General features: G+C 42.4%; 1 protein-coding gene across 4 annotated transcripts; it reads left to right on the top strand.

Moving 5' to 3' along the window:
* Window positions 1-16,953: 16,953 nt before the first annotated feature.
* Window positions 16,954-20,468, top strand: LOC123116065 (polyadenylate-binding protein-interacting protein 8). 4 transcript variants are annotated; one of them, XM_044537071.1, is made up of 10 exons: window positions 16,954-17,373; window positions 17,942-18,055; window positions 18,160-18,204; window positions 18,964-19,036; window positions 19,139-19,251; window positions 19,341-19,400; window positions 19,477-19,524; window positions 19,636-19,704; window positions 20,123-20,184; window positions 20,263-20,468. In XM_044537071.1, exons 1-10 carry the CDS (start codon window positions 16,996-16,998, stop codon window positions 20,324-20,326), a joined length of 1,026 nt encoding a protein of 341 aa, XP_044393006.1. In that variant the 5' UTR covers window positions 16,954-16,995; the 3' UTR covers window positions 20,327-20,468. The 4 variants fall into 4 exon arrangements, with proteins under 4 accessions (XP_044393006.1, XP_044393007.1, XP_044393008.1 ...); XM_044537072.1 differs by having other exon boundaries at window positions 19,148-19,251; XM_044537073.1 differs by lacking the exon at window positions 19,341-19,400.
* The last annotated feature ends 6,753 nt before the right edge of the window (window positions 20,469-27,221 follow it).

Genomic DNA, 27,221 nt, shown 5'->3' on the forward strand with positions numbered 1-27,221 from the left:
TTTTGCCTTGGGGCACCTTCGGAACCATCGCTTCCTGCTCTGGCATCCTTCGGGACAACACCTCGGTGTCATCCACAGGTCGTGGGGAGGTTGCCGTCGGGAGCGAATTCATCTCCGACTCGTTTAGAGACTCCTCCGAAGAGGAATCCTCGAGATCGGACCCGGCCGGACTGCATAAACGTATTCGACGTCATTACAAACCATGAGGTCAAAGTCGCACGGAAAATATTATGGAATGTGGATACTTACGACCTCGCCCGGGGCTTGCCCCTGGGCAGCCACTCCTCATCGCTGAAAGCGGCGGTTGTGGGGTGATCGGGAAGGGACGCTTTTCCCTTCTTCGGTGTCCTAGCCTCCCCTGATGGGGCGGCTTTCCTTTTCTTCTCCTCCCTTGCGCGGGGAGGAGGCATTTCTTCATGTTCTCCCCTGTCTTCGGGGGGAGAATCTTCCTTGTCGTCTTCGGATGACGACTCTATCATGGCCTTGCGCCGGGAACCTTCTGGTCCCCACGGCCGCCTTCTTGGACCCTCCGGCCCCTTCAGTGGAGGCAACCTTCTTCTTCTTCCTCTCTTCCCCCTCGTGGGAGGAGTGTGCCTCGTCATCCTCTGGCGAGGTGTCTGGTGCGGCTTCGTGCCAGATACCCTTCCGGGTCCCAGCGGCCTTCTTCTCGGCCTTTTTCTCTGGCACCTTGTAAGGCACCGGAACCAGCATCTCCGCTAGGAGTGCGCCCACTGGGTCCTCAGGCAATGGAGCCGGACAGTTAATCCGCTCTGCCAGATCCACCCACTCCTGTTCGGTCAGCATAGTGACCTAAGAATCCTCCCACGAATGTGTCAGGAAGGAAACATCTTGTAATAACCAGAGGACTTACCGGACTGGCGAGGTGGCTTGCGCTGAGCCCCCGGTCCTCGGAAAGGGGAGGAGGAACTTCGCCGGTCTTGAACAACACCTTCCAGATTTCTTTGTGCGTTGTGCCGAAGAGCTCTAGCAGCATCTGGTGTTCGGCCGGGTCAAACTCCCACATATCAAAAGCCCGTCTTTGGCACGGGAGAATCCGGCGAATGAGCATGACCTGGACCACATTGACAAGCTTGATCTTCTTGTCCCTCATACCTCTGATGCAGGTCTCGAGTCCGGCCAGCTCTGTGGGTTCGCCTCAGGCCAGGCCCTTCTTCTCCCAAGAAGTGAGCTGCATGGGGATTCCGGATCTGAATTTGGGGGCCGCCGCCCAGTGGGCGTCGCACGGCTCGGTGATGTAGAACCACCCTGATTGCCACCCCTTTACGGTCTCCATGAAGGAGCCGTCAAGCCATGTGACATTGGGCATCTTACCGACCATGGCGCCTCCGCACTCCGCCCGTTGGCCGCTCACGATCTTCAGCTTCACGCAGAAGATCTTCAACCACAGGCCGAAGTGAGGCTTGATGCGGAGGAAGGCCTCGCACACGACGATGAACGCCGAGATGTTGAGGACGAAATTCAGGCCCAGATCGTGAAAATCTAGCTCGTAGTAGTACATAAGCCCGAACCTGTGGAGTGGAAATCCTAGTATGCGGATGAAATGAGGGAGAAATACTACTCTCTCCCGAGACTTCGGAGTAGGGGTGATCTGTCCCTCTGCTGGAAGCCTGTGCGCGATGCTCTCGGCCAGGTATCCGGCCTCTCGAAGCTTGGTGATGTTCTCCTCTGTGATAGAGGAGGCCATCCACTTGCCTCCCGCTCCGGACATGATGCAATCCTACGGAGAAGGTGAGAACTTGGGCGCTGGAGCTCAAGGGTGCGAGAACGGATGAGAAAATGAGGAATAAGGCGTGGGTGAAAATGGGAGATCTCTATCCCTTTATAAAGGCAATGTAGAATGTGTGCCTCCCCACTTGCCTCTCGAAATCTCTTATTTTTCCGAGCGCCTCTATTAATGGCGCTGGTTGGGTTACCCATGCCCGTATATATGGAGATCCCGCGATAAGGGGACACAATCTCTGCTTTGACAAGACGTGCCAAAGAAACCACCTCGCGATGTGTGCGGGAGCAGGTTGTAAAAACTATTCGAATAAGTTACCGAGCCATGGCGTGATGTCACACAACAAAGAATTGTCAGCAGATCGGATTAGTGGATTATTATTCTCTCTACGATGGTATATGGAGTTTATCTTGCAGAGCCGGACACGGTCCTTGTGTTTGGAATAAATTTTGGAGTATTCGGAGGTGGAACCCGCCTCGCAATGCCAAAGACAATCTACGCGCCGGACTCATCGTCATTGAAGCCTGGTTCAGGGGCTAATGAGGGAGTCCTGGATAAGGGGGTATCCGGACAGCCGGACTGTTGGACTATGAAGATACATGACAGAAGACTTCGTCCCATGTCTGGATGGGACTCTCCTTGGCGTGGAAGGAAAGCTTGGCGATTCGGATGTATAGATCTCCTTCTCTGTAAACCGACTCTGTGTAACCCTAGCCCCCTCCGGTGTTTATATAAACCGGAGGGTTTAGTCTGTAGGACACGACAACAATCATACCATAGGCTAGCTTCTAGGGTTTAGCCTCTCTGATCTTGTGGTAGATCAACTCTTGTAATACTCATATCATCAAGATCAATCAAACAGGAAGTAGGGTATTACCTCCATCGAGAGGGCCGAACCTGGGTAAACATCGTGTCCCCAGTCTCCTGTTACCATTAGCCTTAGATGCATAGTTCGGGACCCCCTACCCGAGATTCGCCGGTTTTGACACCGACACCCACTATCTTGGATTTCAAGGAATTTGATTATGATAATTGTTCTTTAGTAGATTGTATTTCCTTGTTGCAATCCGTGTTGAATTCTCCTCATGCTTATAGTCAAAATAAAGCCTTTACCAAACATATTGTTGATGCCTTGATGCAATCTTTTAATGAAAAACTTAATTTGGAAGTTTCTATACCTAGAAAACTTAATGATGAGTGGGAACCTACTATAAATATTAAAATTAAAGATTATGAGTGTTTTGCTTTATGTGATTTGGGTGCTAGTGTTTCCACAATTCCGAAAACTTCATGTGATATTCCATGATCTTGATGATTGCTCTTTAAATTTGCACCTTGTGGATTCCACCATTAAAAAGCCAATGGGAAGAATTAATGATGTCCTCATTGTTGCAAATAGAAATTTGGTGCCCGTGGATTTTATCGTTCTTGATATAGATCACAATCTTTCTTGCCCTATTATTCTTGGTAGACCTTTCCTTAGAACTATTGGCGCGATTATCGATATGAAGGAAGGGAACACTAGATTCCAGTTTCCATTAAGGAAAGGCATGGAGCCCTTTCCAAGAAAGAAGATTAAATTACCTTATGAATCTATCATGCGAGCTACCTATGAATCAAGTGTCAAAGATGGCACTACTTAGATCTATCTTCGCTTTTATGCCTAGCTAGGGGCGTTAAACGATAGCGCTAGTTGGGAGGCAACCCAATTTTCTTTAGATAAATAGACAAATTGCCAAGGACTTACTATTTTGGTAGGTTTTTTGGAGTTCCAGAAGTAACCGAAAGTTACAGATTGCTACAGACTATTCTGTTTTTGACAGATTCTGCCTTTCGTGTGTTGTTTGCTTATTTTGATGCATCTATGGCTAGTATGTAAGGGTATGAACCATAGAGAACTCGGAATACAGTAGGTTTAACACCAATATAAACAAAGAATGAGTTCATTACAGTACCTTATGTGGTGGTTTTTCTTTCTTGCACTAACGGAGCTTATGAGATTTCCTGTTGAGTTTTGTGTTGTGAAGTTTTCAAGTTTTGGGTAAAGATTTGATGGACTATGGAATAAGGAGTGGCAAGAGCCTAAGCTTGGGGTTGCCCATGGCACCCCAAGATATTCAGGAATAGACAAAAGCCTAAGCTTGGGGATGCCCCGGGAAGGCATCCCCTCTTTCGTCTTCGTTCATTGGTAACTTTACTTGGAGCTATATTTTTATTCGCCACATGATATGTGTTTTGCTTGGAGCATCTTGTACGATATTAGTCTTTGCTTTTTAGTTTACCACACTCATCCTTTCTGTACACACCTTTTGGGAGAATCCCACTTGATTGGAATTTATTAGAATAACTCTATGTGCTTCACTTATATCTTTTGAACTAGATAATTTTTGCTCTAGTACTTCACTTATATCTTTTAGAGCACGGCGGTGGCTTAATTTTGAAGAAATTGTTGATCTCTCATGCTTCACTTATATTATTTTGAGAGTCTTTTAGAACTGCATGGTATTTGCTATGGTTATAAAATTGGTCCTAGAATGGTAGGCATGCAAGTTGGGTATAATAAAAACTATCATAGAAAGTGCATTAAACACTAGGATCAATTTGATGCTTGATAATTGTTTTGAGATATAAAGGTAGTAATGTTAGAATCATGCTAGTGGGTAATTATGAAATTGAGAAATACTTGTGTTGAAGTTAGCAAGTCCCGTAGCATGCACGTATGGTAAAAGTTGTGTGACAAATTTGTTGCATGAAGTACTCTTTTGATTGTCTTCCTTATGAGTGGCAGTAGGGGACGAGCGATGGTCTTTTCCTACCAATCTATCCCTCTAGGGGCATGCGTAGTAGTACTTTGCTTCGAGGGGTAAGTAGATTTTTGCAATAAGTATATGAGTTCTTTATGACTAATGTGAGTCCATGGATATACGCACACTCACCTTTCCACTTTGCTAGCCTCTATTGTGCCGTGCAAACTTCGCCGGTATCATGCACCCATTATTTACCTTCCTCAAAACAGCCACCATACCTACCTATTATGGCATTTCCATAGCCATTCCGAGATATATTGCCATGCAACTTTCCACCATTCTGTTATTATGACATGTTCCATCTTTGTCATATTGCTCATTGCATGATCATGTAGTTGACATTGTATTTGTGGCAAAGCCACCTTCATAATTTTCATACATGTCACTCTTCATTCATTGCATATCCCGGTACACCACCGGAGGCATTCATATAGAGTCATATTTTGTTCTAAGTGTTGAGTTGTAATTCTCGAGTTGTAAATTAACAAAAGTGTGATGATCTTCATTATTAGAGCATTGTCCCAAGTGAGGAAAGGATGATGAAGACTACAGTTCCCCCACAAGTCGGGATGAGACTTCGGACTTTATAAAAATAAAAGAGGCCAAAGAAGCCCACCAAAAAGAAAAAAAAGGAAAAAAGGAGAAAGAAAGAAAAAAAGAAAAAGAAAAAATAATGAGAGAAAAAGAGAGAAGGGACAATGCTACTATCTCCTTTTCCACACTTGTGCTTCAAAATAGCACCATGATCTTCATGATAGAGAGTCTCTTGTGTTGTCACATTCATATACTAGTGGGAATTTTTCATTATAGAACTTGGCTTGTATATTCCAATGACGGGCTTCCTCAAAATGCCCTAGGTCTTTGTGAGCAAGCAAGTTGGATGCACGCCCACTTAGTTTCTTTTGTTGAGCTTTCATACATTTATAGCTCTAGTGCATCCGTTGCATGGCAATCCCTACTCACTCACATTAATATCTATTGATGGGCATCTCCATAGCCCATTAATACGCCTAGTTGATGTGAGACTATCTTCTCCCCTTTTGTCCTCACAACCACCACCATATACCACCATAGTGCTATGTCCATGGCTTATGCTCATGTATTGCGTAAGAGTTGAAAAAAGCTGAAGCGCGTTAAAAAGTATGAACCAATTGCTTGGCTCGTCATCGGGGTTGTGCATGATGGGAGTATTTTGTGTAATGAAAATGAAGCATGGCCTAACTATATGATTTTGCAGGGATAAACTTTCTTTGGCTATGCTATTTTGATAGGACATGATTATTTGTTAGTATGCTTTGAGTATTACTATTTTTATGTTTTATAAGCTTTTATTTTGAATCATTTGGATCTGAACATTCATGCCACAATAAAGAAAACTACACTGAGAATTATGCTAGGTAGCATTCCACATCAAAAATTCTGTTTTTATCATTTACCTACTCGAGGACGAGCAGGAATTAAGCTTGGGGATGCTTGATACGTCTCCAACATAGCTATAATTTTTGATTGTTCCATGCTATTATATTACCTGTTTTGGATATTTATGGGCTTTACTTTACACTTTTATACCATTTTTGGGACTAACCTACTAACCGGAGGCCTAGCCCGTATTGCTATTTTTTTTGCCTATTTCAGTGTTTCGAAGAAAAGGAATATCAAACGGAGTCCAAACGGAATGAAACCTTCGGGAGCGTGATTTTTGGAACAAACGTGATCTAGAGAACTTGGAGTGCAAGTCAAGAAGCTCCCGAGGCGGCCACGAAGGTGGAGGGCGCGCCCCCCCTATAGGGCGCCCCCCCTATCTTGTTGGCCCCTCGGGCGTCCACTGACGTACTTCTTCCTCCTATATATACCCATATACCCCGAAACCATCGAGGGAGCACCCGAAAAATTATTTCCGCCACCGTAACCTTCTGTATCCGCGAGATCCCATCTTGGAACCGTCGTCAGCGTTCTGCCGGAGGGGGAATCCACCACGGAGGGCCTCTACATCAACCCCAATACCTCTCCGATGAGTTGTGAGTAGTTTACCACAGACCTGCGAGTCCATAGTTATTAGCTAGATGGCTTCTTCTCTCTTTTTGGATCTCAATACCATGTTCCCCCCTCTCTTGTGGAGATCTATTTGATGTAACTCTTTTTGCGGTGTGTTTGTCGAGATCCAATGAATTGTGGGTTTATGATCAAGTTTATCTATGAGAAATATTTGAATCTCCTCTGAATTCTTTTATGTATGATTGAGTTATGTTTGCTAGTCTCTTCGAATTATCGGTTTGGTTTGGCCTACTAGATTGATCTTTCTTTCCATGGAGGAAGTGCTTAGCTTTGGGTTCAATCTTGCGGTGTCCTTTCCCAGTGACCGCAGGGGCAGCAAGGCACGGTATTGTATTGTTGCCATCGAAGATAAAAAGATGGGGTTTATATCATATTGCATGAGTTTATCCCTCTATATCATTCATCTTTCTTAAAGCGTTACTCTGTTCTTATGAACTTAATACTCTATATGCATGCTAGATAGCGGTCGATGTGTGGAATAATAGTAGTAGATGCAGGCAGGAGTCGGTCTACTAGTCACGGACGTGATGCCTATATACATGATCATGCTTAGATAATCTCATAATTATTCGCTTTTCTATCAATTGCTCGACAGTAATTTGTTCACCTACCGTAATACTTATGCTATCTTGAGAGAAGCCTCTAGTGAAACCTATGGCCCCCGGGTCTATCCTTTATCATATAAGCTTTCAATCTACTTTTATTTGAATCTTTACTTTTCCAATCTATATTATAAAATACCAAAAATATATTTATCTTACCACATTATCTCTATCAGATCTCACTTTTGCAAGTGGCCGTGAAGGGATTGACAACCCCTTTATTGCGTTGGTTGCGAGTTCTTTGTTTGTTTGTGTAGGTGCGTGGGACTTGTGAGGAGCCTCCTACTGGATTGATAACTTGTTTCTCAAAACCTGAGGGAAATGTTTACGCTACTATGCTGCATCACCCTTTCCTCTTCAAGGAAAACAAATGCAAGCTCAAGACATAGCACCACCCCCGTGGATCATGGCGACCGCATTGATCATCGCTGGATGGCGGAGCCCCGCCAGTGTGCTCCTCAAGATGCAGCCCCTCCTTACGGTGAGAACCACCTCGCCTTTCTCGACCCACCTTTTCCCTATTTGTGTCGGGGTTGAGGTTGATTTCGCATTTGTGAAATAGTTGCGATTTGTAAGTTTTTGGTGTGTGCTGATGTTTGGTAGATGATTATGAGTTAAAACCCCTATGTGCAATGACTCACATGCTTTTCAAACTAGGGTTTGTATGAGAGGGTTTGGTTGGGTTAGAAAGGGTCATTTTTTGGCTAATTTGGTGACGAAAAAGAATCTGAAGTGAGGGCATATGAACATTACTTAAGATTTGCTTGTGTTAGAAGGATTAGGTTCTCTAAAAAAGATAGTACGTTTGCTAAAATTTTGGACAGGGGATTCTCTGAATATTTTGACGGTAGCTTTATCTGAATCTTTCTACAGTACCTTAACTAAACATGTGGATAGTAGTTGAACTGAATTTTTGACCAGATACAGGTCAGCAGTATTGGATAGTGTTTGAAATGAAATTATAGGTTGAATGTAGTAGGAGAACAACATTGTTGGCAAGTACCCAAATGACATTGCTGCATTTTTTGAACTCCATTCAAACTGAATTTAGTTTGAGTGAACTATTTGTAATGTTGTGTACTGAATTTAGTCAATTTATCTAGTTGCACTGAGACTTAAACAAAATGTATTGTTGTTAACTAAAATTATCTTACAGCTCCTCAACTGAATTTTAATTGCAGATGCTTTTGATGGTCTTTTCTCAGTTGAGATACATCACAAAGGTTTCTTTTGTGGAACTGACAGCAACAACACATACATGGATTAAGAAGTTGCATGGTTTGACAATTGTGACAGTGATACATGGTCCTTGTTATGGATGGATGACTTTTTGCATTAGCTAGGTTATGATAGACATTGTTTGAAGCTTGATGTATACTGGTGTCAGCCTAGAAAGTCATTGGTTGACAGGCTAAGACATTTGACATGTGATGCAAATATCCTTACAATGATAGCAGCAACCACAGAGCATAAGAACTTGTTACTAATTGTAGACCATGGAGAGAGACTGAACAATGCTCTCAGAGATGATATTTTACTTGATGGAATTCCTGAAATTCCAAAGGTCATTACTCCAGGAAAAGAAAGCAAGGGAAAAGAGCAATATAGTTGTACTAAGGAGAGAAGTGTGCCAAATAAGAGGAGGTCTAGGAGGTTATTTGGGAAAGGTTCACCCTTAGGTTGTGCTGATGAAGAATTGGAGGAATAAGATGGAGTAAATGCAGCTGAATCAGAGATAGATGAGGATTTCTATGACAGTGACTATGACATAGAAGATGGGATGATGATCTCTATGTAAAAATGTTGACAAAGAAGTGGATGATAATATAGAGAAGGACACACCTTGTGACTATGAAGCAGAGTTAGGAGAGGATGCTCTAGATGATTCACACTTACATTTGTCCAATGAACAGAGGGAGAAGTTGAAGTACCACTTCAAGGGATTTAATGAAAAACTGATTTGAATAACCCTATTTTCAAGCTTGGACAGGTTTTTGGTAATGTGTAGGAGCTGAGACATGCCATTACATATTATATCATTAGAAACAGAGTTCAAGTGAAGAAGACAAGGAGCACATCCAAGAAAATAATAGTTGTGTGCAGTGGTGAGTGCCTGTGGTATCTCATGGCAAGCAAGGACAACAGAACATCCAGTTTTGTTATTAAAAAGTAGTGTGATGAGCACACTTGTACTAAAGCTCGGAATCTCAAGGGATTGCCAACTTCTTTTCTCACCAAAAATCCAAAGATGAGTTCAGGGACAATGAGAAGATGTTGAAGAAATTCTCAGAGAAGGTGCAAACAAAGTACAACCTCATACCAACCAGGAGCAAATTGGGAAGTGCTAGAAGATCATCAGCGAAGGAGATAAGGGGGGGTGAGATGATGATAACCAGTACATGCAATTGTGGGATTATGGAGAGTAGTTAAGGAAAAGCAATCCTGGTAGCAAGTTTTTCCTATGTACAAAGGAAATAGAAGATGAGAAGACAAAATACATAAAAGAGCACCTCGCCACATTGTATTGGTCATTGGATGCATTCAAGAGAGGATGGCTTAATGGTTGTAGGCCAATACTCTTTATTGATGGATATCACTTAAAGACCATATATAAAGGAAATTTACTCACAACAGTAGGTATTGACCCAAATGTCTGTATCTTCCCCATAGCATTTGGCATTGTGGAAGTGGAGTCAACTAGCAGTTGGGAGTCGTTTCTGGCAAGCCTAAAGGATGACCTCAGCATATGTAACACCTCTCCACACACAATTATGAGTGACAAGCAAAAGGTATTTTGTCATCAAAGTAATTTTATAGTTCCACCATGACTTGTTGTATGTGAATTGACTTCCATTATGAAATGTACTTATGGCATTGTGTTGGTGAAATTTACTTGCTTTATCATATATATGTATGTGACATTATGTTACTTAATTTCTTATGTGAAATTGCAGGGTCTCTTAAAAGTTGTGGCAAAGGTATGACCTGATGCTGGACACAGTTTTTGTGTCATGCATATGTATCAGAATTTCCACAGACTTCATAAAGGTGAGCAAGTGAAGAACAATTTGTGGGAAATTGCCAAGGCTACAAACAACCATGCATACATGAGAGCAATGCAAAATATGGAACAAGACAACATTGATGCATACAGATGGTGTGAGAAATGGCCACCAAGAACCTGGATTAAAGCATTTTTGAACCCATTTCCAAAGTGTGACATTCTACTGAATAACATGTCTAAAGTTTTCTGTATGTAACTTGTGAAGATAGGTTAATTCTCATTTGTGTTAACATTCTCATGTGTGTGCTAACATTTTTTCCTCTTCAATTTCATAGATGGATCTTGAAATCTAGAGAGCTACCAATTAAGTCCATGTTGCACAACATCAATGACAAGATCACAAACAGGATGTACAAGAAGCAGAAGGAGGTGGCCACTGATATAAAATGGGGTAAATGATTGTGCCCAAAAATACAGAGGAATCTTGACAAATTTACTGAATGGGCTGCTTTCTGCATGGTTTAAGCGGCTGGTCAGAAGGTTTTCAAGGTGTCATCAATGAACCATTCATATATTGTTGATTTGAACTATGAGAGTTGTGACTGCAAAAGATGTGAGCTGTCTGGGATTCCATGTCATCATGCCATAGCTTGTGCTAGAGAGGAGAGGATGGATCCTGAGAGCCTGGTGCATGAATGCTACTTAGTATCTATTTACAAAAAATCTTATAGTTTCAATATCAAGACCATGAGGGACCAAGAGCATTGGACAAAGATGGAAGGAGTGGATGTGTATTCACCTGTGTACACCAAGGTGATGGGTATACCAAGGAGAAATAGAGAGAAAGACCCAGAAGAGAAGCTTGACAAGGAAGGGGGAAAGAAACCGACTAAACATGGTGTAACCATGCACTGTTCTGTTTGTGGAGCAGAAAATCACAATAAGAAAGTTAATAAAAAGTGGGCAGAAACAAATAGAGAGGCCCCAATAGCTACAGATGATGATTCATAAGAGGAGTTTGATGATCCATCCATAATTTCAGTAAGTTAAATATGTCCTACTTCATATTGTGACAGCAGTTTATGAATTATGCAATTGCTAATTGTTATATTTGCAGAACATCATGCCACACACAGTTCATTCATCTATGGATACATTTCAAACACCAGGATCAATGGTTTACCTCATGCAGCAAATGGTAAACTTTAGAACCTGCTATGTTTATATTTGAGGCCTCTTTATGTTCAACTCTACTCTCAAGCATTGTCTGCAATATACAGGAGAGGATGTCATATCGACCAGTCATGGACCATGGTCCTCTTCCTGAATCTTCATTTGTTACACAAACTAGAGCTAGCATTCCTCCACCAAGAGTGACAACTGCTATGGCAAGTGGAAGAGTCAGGAGGAGGGGTGTTACTGAAGATATTCCAGAGGATGTGCCTCAATCCAGCCACCAAACAAGTGATAATACAAGAGGCAGGAAGAGGCAAGCTGGAGGAGGTGGTAGAGGAAATGCTACAGGAGGTGGGGGGGATGCTATAAGAGGTGTAAATTTTTTTAAATCTACAAGTCAGCAAGAATGAGATTGTTGTAATTTGTTATCAGTTCTAATTTCTCAATTATCATGCTTGCAGGAAATGGAAGGATAAGAGGAGGAACTGGAAGAGGAAATGGTGGAAGAGGAACTCTATATGAAAATGGAGGAAGGACTGGACCAGGGGCTCGATTTTGGAATTTGATGTTTGGACCTGATTCAGATAGGTCACATGTGGAAGCCGAGGAAGAGCCAATCACACAAAATGCACCAGGAGGGGATGAGTGGGATGATGACTTCATGCACATGTAGATTCCCATGTTGGATGCAGAAGTTTATGACTGAACTTTATGGAATGCAACTAAGTTCACCAATGAACTTCATTTGTCTTTTTAGAGGCCTCTTTTGATGTAATGAATATGTAATGCACTTAAGTATGTTGACATGAAACACGCTGGCAGTATCTTTCACTGTTCAAGTGTTCTGTGAATCTGCTTTAAAATTTTATTATTCAAGTCTTATGTGAATCTGTTGTCAAATGTATTATTCAAGTTGAAATTTGTTGTCAAATTGCAATTTTGCTGTCAAAATTATTTCTTGTTGTCAAATTGATTGTCAATTTTGTATTGCCAACATCGACGTATGACGCAAGCATCAAATTGATTCTTCCTTTTGCTATCAAAATTCTGTGTTACTCCAATTCACTATTCAAGTGTTATTTGAATCTGCTGTCAAATTTACTATTCTAGTTGAAATCTGCTATAAATTTAGTATTCAAGTTGAAATCTGCTGTCAAATTTACTATTCAAGTTGAAATCTGCTGTCAAAATTCTTTCTTGCTATCAAATTGCAATTTTGCTGTCAAAATTCTTTCTTGCTATTAAGTGCAGGTCCAACTTCAATCATTGTATTATAGGAAATATAAGAAAAACATGTAGAAGTTAGAAGCTTCATTGTCTTGCCCTTTTCATTTAGTGCACGCACAAAGTAGCTACTACAACACACTTAGTTCACCAAAAGAAGAGGTTCAACATTGCTAATTCATGCATCAGGACCTGCCAGCCATTGCAAACATGATTGCATGTAAACCAAAGTACATTACTACCGCTAACATAATCATCCTATCTCTTGATTGTAGTTGCTCTCTATGCAGTCTTCCAATCATTTTCTTCTCCATTCTGTGCTTCTCCATGATACCTTCTATCTCACCATCTTTCTCCTTTAGACTCTGCTCCAGGAACTCTTTCTTGCAAGCAATATTAGCAATCACACTCCTGTCCCTTCCCTGCCATGGTTTGTAAATCCATTTGACATAACCACAACTTCTCTTGTCCTGTTGATGAACACAATACACAATAGTAAGTGAAATGATCTACTCAGGTGATGTACAAATCAGTGAAATCACACAATCTGCAGTTCCTACATACCTCAAACTGGCATGACAAATATCTACACCCTGTGTCAACTCCCTCACTGCATACACGCAGACCCGACAAAGCTTTGTGCCCACACCAATCTCCCTTAGGATCTACACCTTTAAAGTTGTGATCTACCTTGTGCCGTGGCATGCAACCCACCATATCCGGGATCTCATGGTTCTATGTTTGAATCACACATTCATCTAAAATACCAATCTTTGATGAACCAGAGAGGGGAGATGGATTCAATACCTGATTTTCGCCCCAATAGACGACAGACGTAACCTTCGCCCATGGCTCCTCGTCCTCCTCCATCTTCGCCCCGCCGTCAGCCATTCGTGGAATTCCAATTCCTCCCATCTAAAAAGTGAGACACGGGTGGGAGAGTGTAAGATACATATTAGATAGGGGGGAATAAGAGGGTGCAACGTCTGATCACCTGAGCTCTGGAGACTCGCTGCCATGGTGCAAGGATACGGCCTAGCCGCCGTCCATGAGGGATATGTCCTTGCCACACCACCGGAGTGAATGGGGAACGAGGGTTAGGGATTTGGTAGACAGGGATTTGTGAGAAAATCGTTATGTGCCCTGTCCCGCCGGGCTAGGAGCTTTTCTGAGTGAGAAACATTAGTCCAAGGGATTGTCTGGAAAAAGGCCAGTGACGTCGCGGGCAAAAACGCCTCTCTAGTGGCTGACAGGTGTCCCACGCCATGTTGTCAAGGCCAGTCAGCAGCAAATTCGTAGACAAACGTGTTTGGCACCGTATTTAAACCAAATTGCCAAGTTACGTGTATTTTGCAAGTTGAGGCACCAAACTAAACATCCAGGGTAAGTTTAGGCACCACTAGTGATATTACCTCTGCAAAATTTGCGTATGAGTCAAACAAAGTATTTTGGGATGGTGACGACCCTAGTATTATTTTGCCTTTTGTAATAGCAAATGTAAGTCCGTCGGATAAGAAATAAACATCGAGAGGATTTCCCTTCAAAGAAAACGTTTAAAATTATGTGTTTCGCAAAACAAAAGTAGTTATTACGCCAGATAAATTGTAAGGCGGTGCTACCATTCTGAAAATTGACGAAAAAGAAAGAACGCTCAAACATCACTGACAGGCCGGCTCAAACCACTCTGCGTTCCCTAAGATTTCGTGCATGCAAGCATGGGTCAAGCGTCCAGACATGCCTCCGCAGCCTAGAGCGTGTTTGGTTGCCTGCATGAGGTAAAGAAAACGACATGTTTGGTTGGCTGCATACACTATTGGGCTTGCATGGCACGATGTTTAAAGCACTCCTGGGCCTGGCTTCCTGGGTACGCTCGAATCGGCAGTTTCTCTAGAGCCAGACCCGAGCGGTGCACGTGGGCGGCGGCGGCTGCACACGCGCGACCACGCTCGAGAAGCCGCGTTGCTTCTCGAAGTGTCAGTAGTTATTAGCCTCATCGCCCCTCACCGCTGCCTCTCCCCACTCTCCCCCACTCTCCCAACTCTCACCGGCGGCGGCGGATCGGAGGAGAGCAAGAAAACCACCAGACTCCATCATCGGTGAGCGGATCATCACCTGGCCCGCGGCAATGGCTGTAAGCACTTTTCTGTTTGCACTACTTTTTGGCGTTCGATCCGGCGGTAGATTCGATCCACGACGGAGAGGGGAATGGGGAATAGAGGAAATTAAGCAAAGCAGTTCATACTAGTTCATACTAGTTCATACGAGTTCATACTTGTTCATGCAAGATCGAAATAGAGGTAGATGCCGATGGAGTAGAAGGGGGATTGGGGGTACACAACAGTCACTGGCTAACCGCGGCGGCCGTTGAGGCGTGCGGAGCGGCGGGTCGAGTGGCTGGCCTTCATCTTCTTGTCCATCACCGTGTGGGGCGGCGGGTCGTCGTCATCCTCGGTAGAGTCGAGGTCGACCTGCCAGGTACGACAGCCTGGCTCCAACACCCTCACTGGCATCTGCGCCGGTTCTTACTCCTCCTTAGGCTCCCCACCGATGACCGCCGGTGACACAATTGCCGTCTCCTAGTACACTGTGGCACGGCGGTCATTAGGAGCCCAGTAGTTCTTGTACTTGGACCACCTATTAGCGTCATCGGGGACATCCTGATTCATGGCCAAGCGAATGATGTCGACTGCCATCGCGCCCTTCGCCGGGTTAGGAATCAACATCTTCAACACTTGCGCAGTGGCCCTCATGAGCACTGCATCAGATTCATTCTGCATGTCAGACATGGAGCCAAAGTTCGAGCACACCTCCATGGTGTTCTCGAACTTGGTGTGGTCACCAGCCGACCACCCGAGGAAGAAGGCCCTCTAGCCAATGCCCCAAGGGAAGGGGTTGGCGATGGAGCTAGAGCTGGAGCTCATGGCGATGGAGAGGAGGAAGGTTGATAGTGAGAGAAGAGAGGGGGTGGGTAAGTAATGATCGGCAGGGAGAGTAAATATAGGTGCGATGGAGAGGAGGAAGAGTGACAGTCATGCCTTTTTAACTACATGCTCTTCAATAAGCCATGAACTTTGTGTTGTGCCTGACTCCATGAATTGTGTGCAGATCGACGAGAGCAATAAGATGGGCACGGAGGTGCTCCCGGCCATTGACAACAAGGGCAAGCAGCCGGTTCATCCAATGCCCGAGGTGGTGCTGCCGCCCACCGCCGAGGAAGAACCAAAGACGCCAACGGTTGGCAACGACGAGCGCATGGAGGATCCCCCAGCAGCAAGCGCGACAACTACGACCACTACCATGAGGATGGTGGCCCAAGTCATTTCTGCAAGGTCATCCTTGCACCAAAGCTTGAGTGCATCTCCATGCCCCTGGACTTCACCAAGCACTTCGTCGCGGTGCCGACGGAGTTCAAGCTGAGGAACAACACCGATTGCTCCTGGAGGGTGACGGTGAAGCTGATGAATGGCAGGGTGACCCTGGATCAGGGTTGGGCCACCTACGCCGCCGTTCATCAGATCAAGATCGGCTACATGGTGACGTTCAAGCTCCTGACTCCTGACACCCTCAAGGTCATCATCTTTGACGACGTTGGCATTGAGGTGGTCACCAAGTGCGGGAACCAGGACGAAGCCTTCGCCGCCAGGGACTAGGGCTGGGGTACCTCCTTCCTAAGTACTATCGAATCTGCTTTATGGTTTATGCGTTGAACTGTTTGAACTATCGTTATGATGTGTGGTACTATATGTTATCTGAACTATGTTGTTAAGTAGTGGATGCTTTGCTTTGCTTATGATGTGTGGTACATGGTTGTGCCCAAGTGTGCTGGTAACCTCACCAACTAGCCAAAGAGGTTACCACACACCAGACGTTGCATACAACCAAACACCATGCCTTAGGTTTGTCCACTAACATGCAAGCAACCAAACACCTGGCAGTATGGTTCAGCCCATACAGGCAACCAAACAACTTGTACATAGTGCATTTGAGGCTGCATTTGCATAGACAGGCTGAGTTGAGAAGGTTATGCAATGCAGCTAATGTAGACTACGGTAACCAAACACGCCCCTAGCCTCGCACATCTCTTTGAACGCAGCGCAACGTTTCTTCCTGCAGTTGTGGCCCCACAGCCTTTTCGGACCCGCATGTCAGTGAGCGTGGTAACCATACCCTTGTACGTGACCACACGTTATCCGGAAAGTGGAAACTGACGTCAGAGAAGCTGCCGTGGAACGCGCGGCGCTGTCCCTTCTGCAGCCAGTCTACGGTTGACTTCTGCCCTCTATCCTTAGGATCACGCGGCGCAGGAGCGTACTGCATAAATACAAGCCGGAGATAGCACTCCAGTTCCAGTGCTAGCTCTACCGTTTCTCTTCGGCTCGATCATCCATGGACGCGGTGCAACGAAGCGGTGCGACGCCGGCGGACCAGACAGTCCAGAGGACAGTCACGGCGGCCACCCCGCTGCTCAACGCGCTTGCCAGGGAGTTCGTGCCCATGGGCGCCGCCGCCGACGTGCTGAACCCACTCGCCAAGGAGTCTTTGCCCGTGGGCGCTGCCACCGCGCTTAACCCGCTCGCCAGGGAGTTCGTGCCGTGGTGGCGCGTTGGGGGCGGATCAAGGAGGAGGCTCTGGGCGGATGCGCCGGAGTTCGTCGTGACGCAGGGGCTCTACTTGCAGGACCTCATGGTGGTAGGCTACCCTGCGCGCGGCACCAGCGTCTACATCGGCAATGCAGTCTCAACTATGACCTGGAGAAGATCATCAGTAAGCTAAAGAGACAAAGTTCTAGCTACATACTCGTATCTCATATCTATATCCTATAGGAACGCAGATCCGTCTTCGTTTTCAATTTTATATTTGTCCCTTCCTGCGGCACTTCGTCTTTCGTCCTAGATCTTCATTCTTGATTTCATTCTGGAGTTTTCTTGTTGGGGTTTTAAGCTTTCCATTCTACCAAGTGGACATATCATAGTTGATCCGCTGAAGACCTTGATGATAATTTTCTTAAATTTCATTATTAATTGTGCTTGAGGCTCACCTAAGCTTGTTTCTTCCATGTTTTAGCCCATGTCATGTTTGCCTTTTTTTTCTGGCAAATCTAAAGCAGATCAATTATTTTTCTCTTTGAGCAATATGGTGTATGTAATTCTTAGCCGCTTCAAACATCCCTCTCTTTTTGATTTATGAAACGTTTCTGATCATTTCAACTATGCAACACAGTTCAGCATTGGCTACAATGTTATTTTCTGAGCCATCCTAGTTATATTGTTCTTCAAATTTGACGTTGTATCATTACTCGTTTGGTAATTTGAAGGATTACACATTTTTACAGAGGATTAGGAACTACTCACAACAGGGAAGGACCAGGTATTCTTACCGGGTTCAAAGGATCCACGATGCAGAATTTGTGAGAAGAACAGTTTACGTTGGTGATATTGATCACACTGTAAGAATTAATGCTATTTCCATGTGCAATAGAAGTGATATTTCTTGTAACTTGCAAATCTGACGTAATGAATCACTTTTGTATGTGACATTTGTTTGTTTCAGGTCACTGAAGAAATGTTGGCTGGGCTCTTTGGGATATGCGGAGTCGTATGTCTAATTCCCACTCTTTTAAACATGATAAAAATATGCATAGTCTTGAACAGATTGCTATATTTACAATGTAGTTTTTTTAGAATACAAGATTATGTGGGTTATGCTATTCATCGATCAGATCACATGTTTGACTTTCTCAGCAAAAAGTTCAGATGCTTGACACATTGATGGCTCTATTACTTTTATTTGCATATTTATGTATTATATATCTCAGAAAAGTCTTAGTTTAGTTTAGCAATTTAATTGCTATAGCATATTTCTCTATGTCATAATATTGTTGTAAATCATATATGGAACTCGTAGCTTGTAGATAGCTTGCTATATCTAGGCTTATATTGTGGAGGGTTTTGGGTGAGGGTGTACTAGGAGGACGCTTTAATTTTGTAATGTATGCATGTGCGAGCTGAAATAGACCGGTGAACTCGATGTGGCCAATTGTGATTGACGAAAAAAAATCATTTTATGTGTGGATTCGTCTTGGGGGCATGAGAATGTACTCGTGCATGGGACATGGCTATTTAGCACAATAGTTTTTCACGTTATCAACATTTCATCTAATTATCATGTTTGTGGTGAGGTAATGTGTTGAGCATATTTGGGTGATGTTCTTCCTATTTTCATGCAGTTATGTCATTAACATAAATAGTTTAAAAGTTTCTAGTTCCCTTCTCCACCACACAAGAAAATAAATGTAAGTGCTATGTACCATTACATAAGCAATATGACTAAAACATTGTTTACTCTTCTCAATAGGTTGTAGATTGTCGTCTTAGTGGAGACCCCACTTCTGGTTTTCGCTTCGCATTCATAGAGTTTCAGCATCAGGGTTAGTCACCATATCACATGCTCAAATATTGACGTTCATCAAAAATCACTATAGAATGCAGTTCACAAATAAGACCTAAAGCCAACATTAACACATTTTCAGAGGATGCAGTTGTTGCGCTGCATCTTGATGGGATCATTATAGGACTTCGCCCTCTGAAGGTAGAACCTTCTAGGACTGCAATCGCGCCTATCAAGCATTTGTTTCTTCCTCAGGTATGTACAACATAAACATCCTTTAATCTTAAGTGATTCTTAGATGGCAATACCTCATGCAAAAAAAAAAATGTTCAATATTATTGCAGTCTGAAGATGAAAAGGAAAGGTCTTCAAGGACAGTATATTGCACAAATATTGAACATATGGTGTGTATAGCCTAAGGATTTGTTTGCACATGTTGTGTATTAGTGTTAATACTTTACTTTTAAATTTTACATATAGGTCACTGCCTCTGAGCTAAAGGACTTCTTCCAGACATATTTTGGCTCGGTTAGGAAACTCAACAAAAAAATGTCATATATAATTGTGTTCAATTTTTTTTAACTTTTGCAAAATAAAAAAAGTATAATACATTTGTATCCTTGTTTCAATGGATTATAGGTTTCTCATGTAAGGCTTTTGGGTCATAACAACCATGCCACTCAGATAGCTTTTATTGAGTTTGTGGAGGTGATAATCTCAATCCATTATATCTTCTGTTGTGTTACATATTTTACTTTGCTATAATTATGTGTATCCGTCCTTGTACTTATCATGTGGACATCGCACTTGTATGTGTGTGGCCCACTTAGTTTTCCTGTAGATATATCTTACGTTGATAAATCTAAGAGCTACCTAATGTTCACACTCTTGTATTATTTTTCTAATGTTGATAATCACAAAAATAAGCTGAAAAGAAAGTTGTGATCTAAAATCTCTAGCTATTATGTCATTCTTTACAAGATATCTAATAACTATAATGTGTTTTTGAAGAATTTTTTTTCCGTTTTATGTTGACCACCAGAATGTTTATTTGTCATGCATGTATTTTACTCATGATACGAAGAATAAATGTCTAAAAAGATACTTTCATTTATGTGCATTACAGGGTAGTGGCGCTATTATTGCTTTGAGCTCCAGCGGCATATACATGAGAGGCCTTGCTATCAGGTTTGATATCCTGCTCCTGATTCACAATTTTTTTGCATGTTGACAAGACCAAATAATTTTAACTTGTATATTTAACAGGGTGGTCCCTTCAAAGACACCAATCAGGACAACCTTCAGTGATAATCCGCGCCTTGATAGTTAACTGTTGCCTCTCTGTCAGTTGTGCCTTAGAGAATGAGGTGTTTTATCTAGAGACCAACTTCTTAACTACTAGTTTAGGCAATCGATGCATGTGGGCTAGTTCAATACTATGTTGTCGATATTATGGAATAAAACACATGCCGGTATGGTTCCTATGACATGTTTCTCTGAATTTCTAATGTGGTGAACAGACATAGCACATGGTGCAACATGACCTAAATAGAAGAAAACGAAGTTCACTCACAACATAAAACACAAGCTATCTCAAACAGATCGACCATAAAAAATGCAAAACTTTATATTATTTTTGTAGCAAGAACACTATTGTTGTACATGTTGACCATTTGACATGAAAGCCCCGATCTCAACTTGATATTCTCCACCATTTGTTGCTGGATGATGGAGAAGAAAAAGGGCACTCCCCCCCCCCCCACCAAGGTGTGGGGAAGAGCTCCCGGGGTGTTGTTCATAGATGATTGTTGTTCTTTAGGGCAGACACAACTGAGGTAAATGAGGTTGGAAACATAATCAGTACATATGAGAGTGCAACCGGCGAGCTTATCAATCCATCCAAGTGTAGCATCATGTGTGGGAAGGACTCCTTGGAGCACAACCAAGATTGTACATGTTGCCTTGCAAGTCCAGATGACAACTTTTGAGGAGAAATACTTTGGCATGCCAACTCTGGAAGGGCGACTGTTGAGAGGGAAATTCCAAAATATCCAAGTGCGCTAAGCAAACGCATCATTGCACGGGGTGACACTCTTTTGCTTGCATGAAAATAATGATGATTAAAGTAGTTGCACTAACCATTCCAACCTATATTAGGGGGGTCTTTGAACTTCACATGTCAGTGTGTGGTAATCTCAATAGAATGGTTCAGAATTTTTGGTGGGGTGCATCGAAAGGGAAGAGGAAAACTCACCGGAAGTCATGGTCTAGCATCATGGTGCACAAGATGAAAGATGGGTGGTTTAGAGATTTCAGAGTGTTTTCAACCAAAACTTTGGTTGCTCGACAAGCATGGAGACGTTTAACCAAGCCTAATGGTCTTTGTGTGCAGGTGCTGAAAACCCGATAGGACGCATTGAGGACACCTTTTTACAAGAAATTCTTTGGCAACCTGGCACAACATTTAGCACGGCTACGAGCTACTTAAAAAGGGCCATGTTTGGCATGTTGGAAACAACAAAAATATTCATATCTAGGGGGATAGGTGGCTGCAACGGGAGTCGTCTGGCAAGCTCGTGACTCTATCGGGCACATGCAGACTTAGCTGGGTGTGGGATCTCCCTAGATGGCCAAGAGGCATCTTTTTGAAAAGGTGAGTACCCCGGCCTCTACATCACATGATGCACACAGCCAAATTATTAAGCATGAAATAATTTCAAGTCATGAGGTCCAAAGTAAAACAAATAAACGAAAAAACACGACCACAAGCAGTCAAACATGAGATTACATAGCTCACCCACCTAATCTACGAGTGGCTCGCTAGCCAAACTAGTTGAACGCAAGCATTTCAAGTCGGTTGCACCCAAAGGACATAATCGCCCACACGGCCACACACTACAGTAATGACCACAAACGGATTGAAGTTGTAGCTCTGTAGATAGCCTACAAGAAAATTGGGAGAAGATGATCTGTTCAAGAAGAAATCATTCTAGCAATTCCATAATGCCCAAGGAATGGCACAAACTCCCACATGGATTTGCGCCTTCAACAAATGATGAATGCCACCTAACCAGTTTCGAAACAGATTTGAAATACTCATTGGTGGTGCTAAATTTTACGTAACATGAATCATATGGCAGATCAATGTAGTAAACGGACATGACAAAAATACATGATCAATTGTCTCCTCATGATCAGAAAAACAATATTTTTTTGCTGCCATGACAGTTACGCTTAGGAAGGTTATCATGGGTAAGAACTACCTACACCACCAAGTTTGGTTGTGGCCCGTATGCTAGGGTTTCCCACCCCCGGTGACCAGGAGGCGAAAGCCTGCTGCCACCGCCGCTGGCCGTCGCGCCGGCCATGTGTGGCATCTCCTCTGCTCCCGTTCCCAAGTGGGCAGTTGGAACCACTGCGGCCCCGTCCACTAAGAGGTCGTCAGGGTCTGATGGGCCCGACGATCTTGTCGTCACCGATCGGTACTCCAGGTGCCCTAGCCCCTTTACACAAGGAAGTACCTGCGCTCGGCTACAAAAAAACCATCTAGGGTTTTGCAGAGGCGGCCAAGGGCACACCACAAGTGCACTAGATTGCACTCCTGCATCTACTATGGACCTGCTGCCTGCTACCATGTCGACGACCTCGCACAACTCGGGCAAGATGCCGGTGGTGACCAAGCAGAACCTGGTTGCTTGTGGGGCGCATACGAGTCTCCCTCTGTGGATGCTGCTCGCCCGAAGCCTCCCTACGGGGGATCCGAGGCTGCTACACGAGTCAACCCAAGGCTGAATACGTTGGCAATCTGGGACCAGTTCAAGATGACAGGGACGATGGGCGCGACATTTGTGGGTCGCGAGCGCGATGGACGGGACGGGGAAGGAACGGAGGAGCTCGATGGAGGAGAGGACTATGATGATGACGTGGAGCTTGTGGAGGTCGATCTGGAAGAAGATGCTGTTCATTAGCCGGAGCACCCGTGGACTGTGATTATGCTCGTGTATTCTTTGGATTAGCCGTCTCCAACTACCTTGTTTGCAGGTCCTTTGAGAAGGGTGTGCGAGAAGTGCGATCACATAGGGCCCCCAAAATCGAGGGGCCCCGACAGAGACAAAATCGTCTAAACCGTTCTGGTATGCCGGCTGCTAGGTGCATTCCCGTTTCGTGATTCACAATCGAGAGAAACTCTTGTGGCCGGTTGTTCTGATAAAAAGGTAGTAGGGGCCCAGTTAGCCCAATACTTGTACACCACTCTGTTTGGGCCTCTTTGTAGAAATTTAGATAAATAAAACAAGGCAGACCTACTCGCTAAGCTAGGCGCTCGTGTCTCCATGATTTCGAGCGAGAATAGCGAGGCCCCGCCGGCTGCTTCGGCGATGAGATTGATTGCAGCCGCCTTCGCAAATCCACCGCGCATCTGGCCGTCAGCGCCGACTTTGCTACTCCAGCACCTCGTCCGGTCATCCCCATATATATCACAAGTAACCTGTAATAAACTTTTAATCAAAATCAATGGGCCTTAGGTCAAACTTTTATAGTGTATAATCTTCCTCTCACTGATTCTTTCGATATTTTTGGTATTTTCAACCCTTTTTGATGTTGTGTGCAAGTGTTTGTTAGTTCGTGCAGGTGCATCAATTGGAGACTTGTGTGGTCCTCCTATTGGATTGATACATTGGTTTTTAACTGAGGGAGATACTTATCTCTACTTTGCTGCATCACCCTTTCCTCTTCAAGGAAAAAATCAACGCAAGCTCAAGAAGTAGCAGGAAGAATTTCTGGCGTCATTGTCGGGGAGTATCTACATCTTCCCTACCAAGTACCTATCATATACTCTCATCTCTTGCACTTACATTATTTGTCATTTGCCTCTCGTTTTCCTCTCCCCGACTTTAAAATGTTTTCAGAAAAACACAAAAATATTTGTCTTTTTATTCGCCTTCTTTCTGTTCGTCTTTTCTTTTGCTTTTTGTTTGCTTTTGTGCTAAATTGCTTGCTTTGTTGAGATGTCTCAAGAAAATACTAAGTTGTGTGATTTTTCCAACACTAATAATAATGATTTTATTAGTACTCTGATGCTCCAGCCATAGTGCGGAATCTTATGAAATTAATGCCTCTTTGTTGAATCTTGTTATGAAAGAACAATTTTCCGGTAGTCCCAATGAAGATGTTGCATCCCATCTAAAATACTTTCTTGAGTTGTGTGATATGCAGGATAATGTTATTGTTAAATTGAAGCTATTTCCGTTCTCACTACGAGATCGTGCTAAAACTTGGTTTTCATCTTTGCCTAAAAATAGTATTGATTCATGGAGTAAGTGTAAAGATGCTTTTATTTCCAAGTATTTTCCTCCCGCTAAGATCATCTCCCTTAGGAACTATATAACTAATTTTAAGCAACTTGATCATGAACATGTTGCACAATCTTGGGAGAGGATGAAATTGATGATAAGAAATTGCCCTACTCATGGTTTAAGTTTATGGATGATGATACAAAAAATTTATGTCGGATTGAATTTTGCATCTAGACATCTTTTAAACTCCGTTGTGGGTGGTACTTTTATAGAAATTACATTAGGAGAAGCTACTAAACTGCGAGATAATATTATGGCAACTTACTCCTCAGTGCCATATCGAAAGATCATCTACTAGTAAAAAAGTGCATGCGATTGAAGAAATTAATACTTTGAGTGGAAATTGGATGAACTTATGAAATTGATTGCTAGTGAGAGTGCTCCTATTGATCCTAATGATACGCCTTTGTCCACTTTGATTGATAATAATAATGAATCTATGGATGTGAATTTTGTCGGTAGTAACAATTTTGCTAATAACGTGTATAGAGGCTATTTTAATCTTAGGATGTTTCCTAGTAATTCCTCTAATAATTATGGTAATTCCTACAACAATTCTTATGGAAATTACAATAAGATACCCTCTGATCTTGAGAATAATATTAGATATTTCATTAATTCTCAAAAGATTTTCAAGGCTATGGTAGAAGAAAAATTGCTTAAGATTGATGATTTGGTTGGAAACGTTGATAGAATTTCTCATGAGATTGATTATTTTAAGATTAGATATATGCTACCCAATATTGATATTAATGAGCCTCTGAAAGCTATTAAAATTTCTATTAATGAAAGTAGAGAGAGAACCGCTAGCATGCATGCTAAGAGAGATTGGCTAGAAAAAACATTATTCTTCTAGTTTTCGTGATGATAATAATGAAGATCTTAAAGTGATTGGTGTGACTCCTATTGAATCTTTGTTTGCTAATATAAAACTTTATAAAGAAGGGACTGGAGATGAGTCATCTTTTTCTAGATGGCGTCCCAATAATTTGGAGGGTGAAGATCTTAATGAAAAAATTGATAAAAATGGGATTTGCGAGGTCAAAACTTTAAGTAGTGATGAACCCACTCTTTTGGATTTCAAGGACATTAATTATGACAATTGTTCTTTGATTGATTGTATTTCCTTGTTACAATCCATGCTTAATTCACCTCATGCTTATAATCAAAATAAGGCTTTCACTAGACATATTGTTGATGCTATGATGAAATCGTTTGAAGAAAAACTTGTGTTGGAAGTTCCAATCCCTAGAAAGCTTTATGATGATTGGGAAACTACTATTAAGATTAAGATTAAAGATTATGATTGTAATGCTTTGTGTGATTTGGGTGCTAGCGTTTCCATAATGCCAAAAACTTTATGTGATGTGCTAGGTTTCCATAAACTTGATGATTGTTCTTTGAATTTGCATCTAGCGGATTCCACTATTAAGAGACCTATGGGAAGGATTAATGATATTCTTATTGTTGAAAATAGGAATTGTGTGCCCTTAGATTTTATTGTGCTTGATATAGATTGCAATCCTTCATTGCCTATTATTCTTGGTAGACCTTTCCTTAGAACTATTGGTGCAATTATTGATATGAATGAAGGACACATTAGATTTCAATTTCCATTAAGGAAGGTCATGGAACACTTTCAAAGAAAGAAAATTAATTTAGCATATGAATCTATTATGAGGGCTACTTACGGCTTACATACGAAAGATGACAATACCTAGATCTATGCAATATGCCTAGCTAGGGGCGTTAAACAATAGTGCTTGTTAGGAGGCAACCCAATTTTATTTTGTGTTTTCTGTTTTTGCTTCTTTTCTTGAATAAATACACAATATTAATTATGTAATAATTGTGTTTTAGTGTTTTAATTAGTGTTGGTGACAAGTAAGACCTTTGGGAGATCTATGGTGAGAGTTGATTTGATTTTGCTAAAAAATAGCAACTTTTGCGTCCAGTAGCAGAATTATTAAAATTCACTAGAGCGCGATAAAACTCTGATTTGTTTTCACAATATTGATATACAAATTTCCTCTGTTGTGCTAATTTTTTGGAATTTTGGAACTTACAGAAGTTTGGCTAAAGTCTAGATTCTGTTTCCATTGTGTTGTTTGCTTATTTTGACGAATCTATGGGTAGTATCGCGGGGGGGGGGGGGGATGAACCATGGAGAAGTTAGAATACAGTAGATATAACACCAATATAAAATTGCAATGAGTTTACAACAGTACCTAAAAGTGGTTATTTGCTTTGTTTCACTAACAAATCTCACGAGTTTTCTGTTGAGTTTTGTGTTGTGAAGTTTTCAAGTTTTGAGTAAAGTTTTGATGGACTATGGAATAAGGAGTGGCAAGAGCCTAAGATTGTGGATGCCCAAGTAAACCCAAGGTAATATTCAAGTACAACCAAGCATCTAAGCTTGGGGATGCCCCGGATGGCATCCCCTCTTTTGTCTTCAGTCCATCGGTAAATTACTTAAGGCTATATTTTTATTCTCCACACGATATGTGATTTGCTTGGAGCGTCTTGTATTATATTAGTCTTTGCTTTTTAGTTTGCCACACATTAATCGTGAATTTATTAGAATACTTTATGCGCTTCACTTATATCTTTTGAGCTAGGCGGTTGCTCTAGTACTTCACTTATATCTTTTTAAAGCATGGCGGTGGTTTTATTTTGAAGAAATTGATGAACTCTCATGATTCAATTATATTATTTTTAGAGTCTTATAAATAGTATGGCAATTTGCTTAGGTTATGAATTTAGTACTAATATGATGGGTATTCAAGAGGGACATAATAAAACTTTCATGTAGATCATTGAATATATGAGAAGTTTGATTACTTGCAATTGTTTTGAGATATAAAGATGGTG

This window comes from Triticum aestivum, chromosome 5B (genome assembly GCF_018294505.1).
Source record: "Triticum aestivum cultivar Chinese Spring chromosome 5B, IWGSC CS RefSeq v2.1, whole genome shotgun sequence".
NCBI lineage: Eukaryota > Viridiplantae > Streptophyta > Magnoliopsida > Poales > Poaceae > Triticum > Triticum aestivum.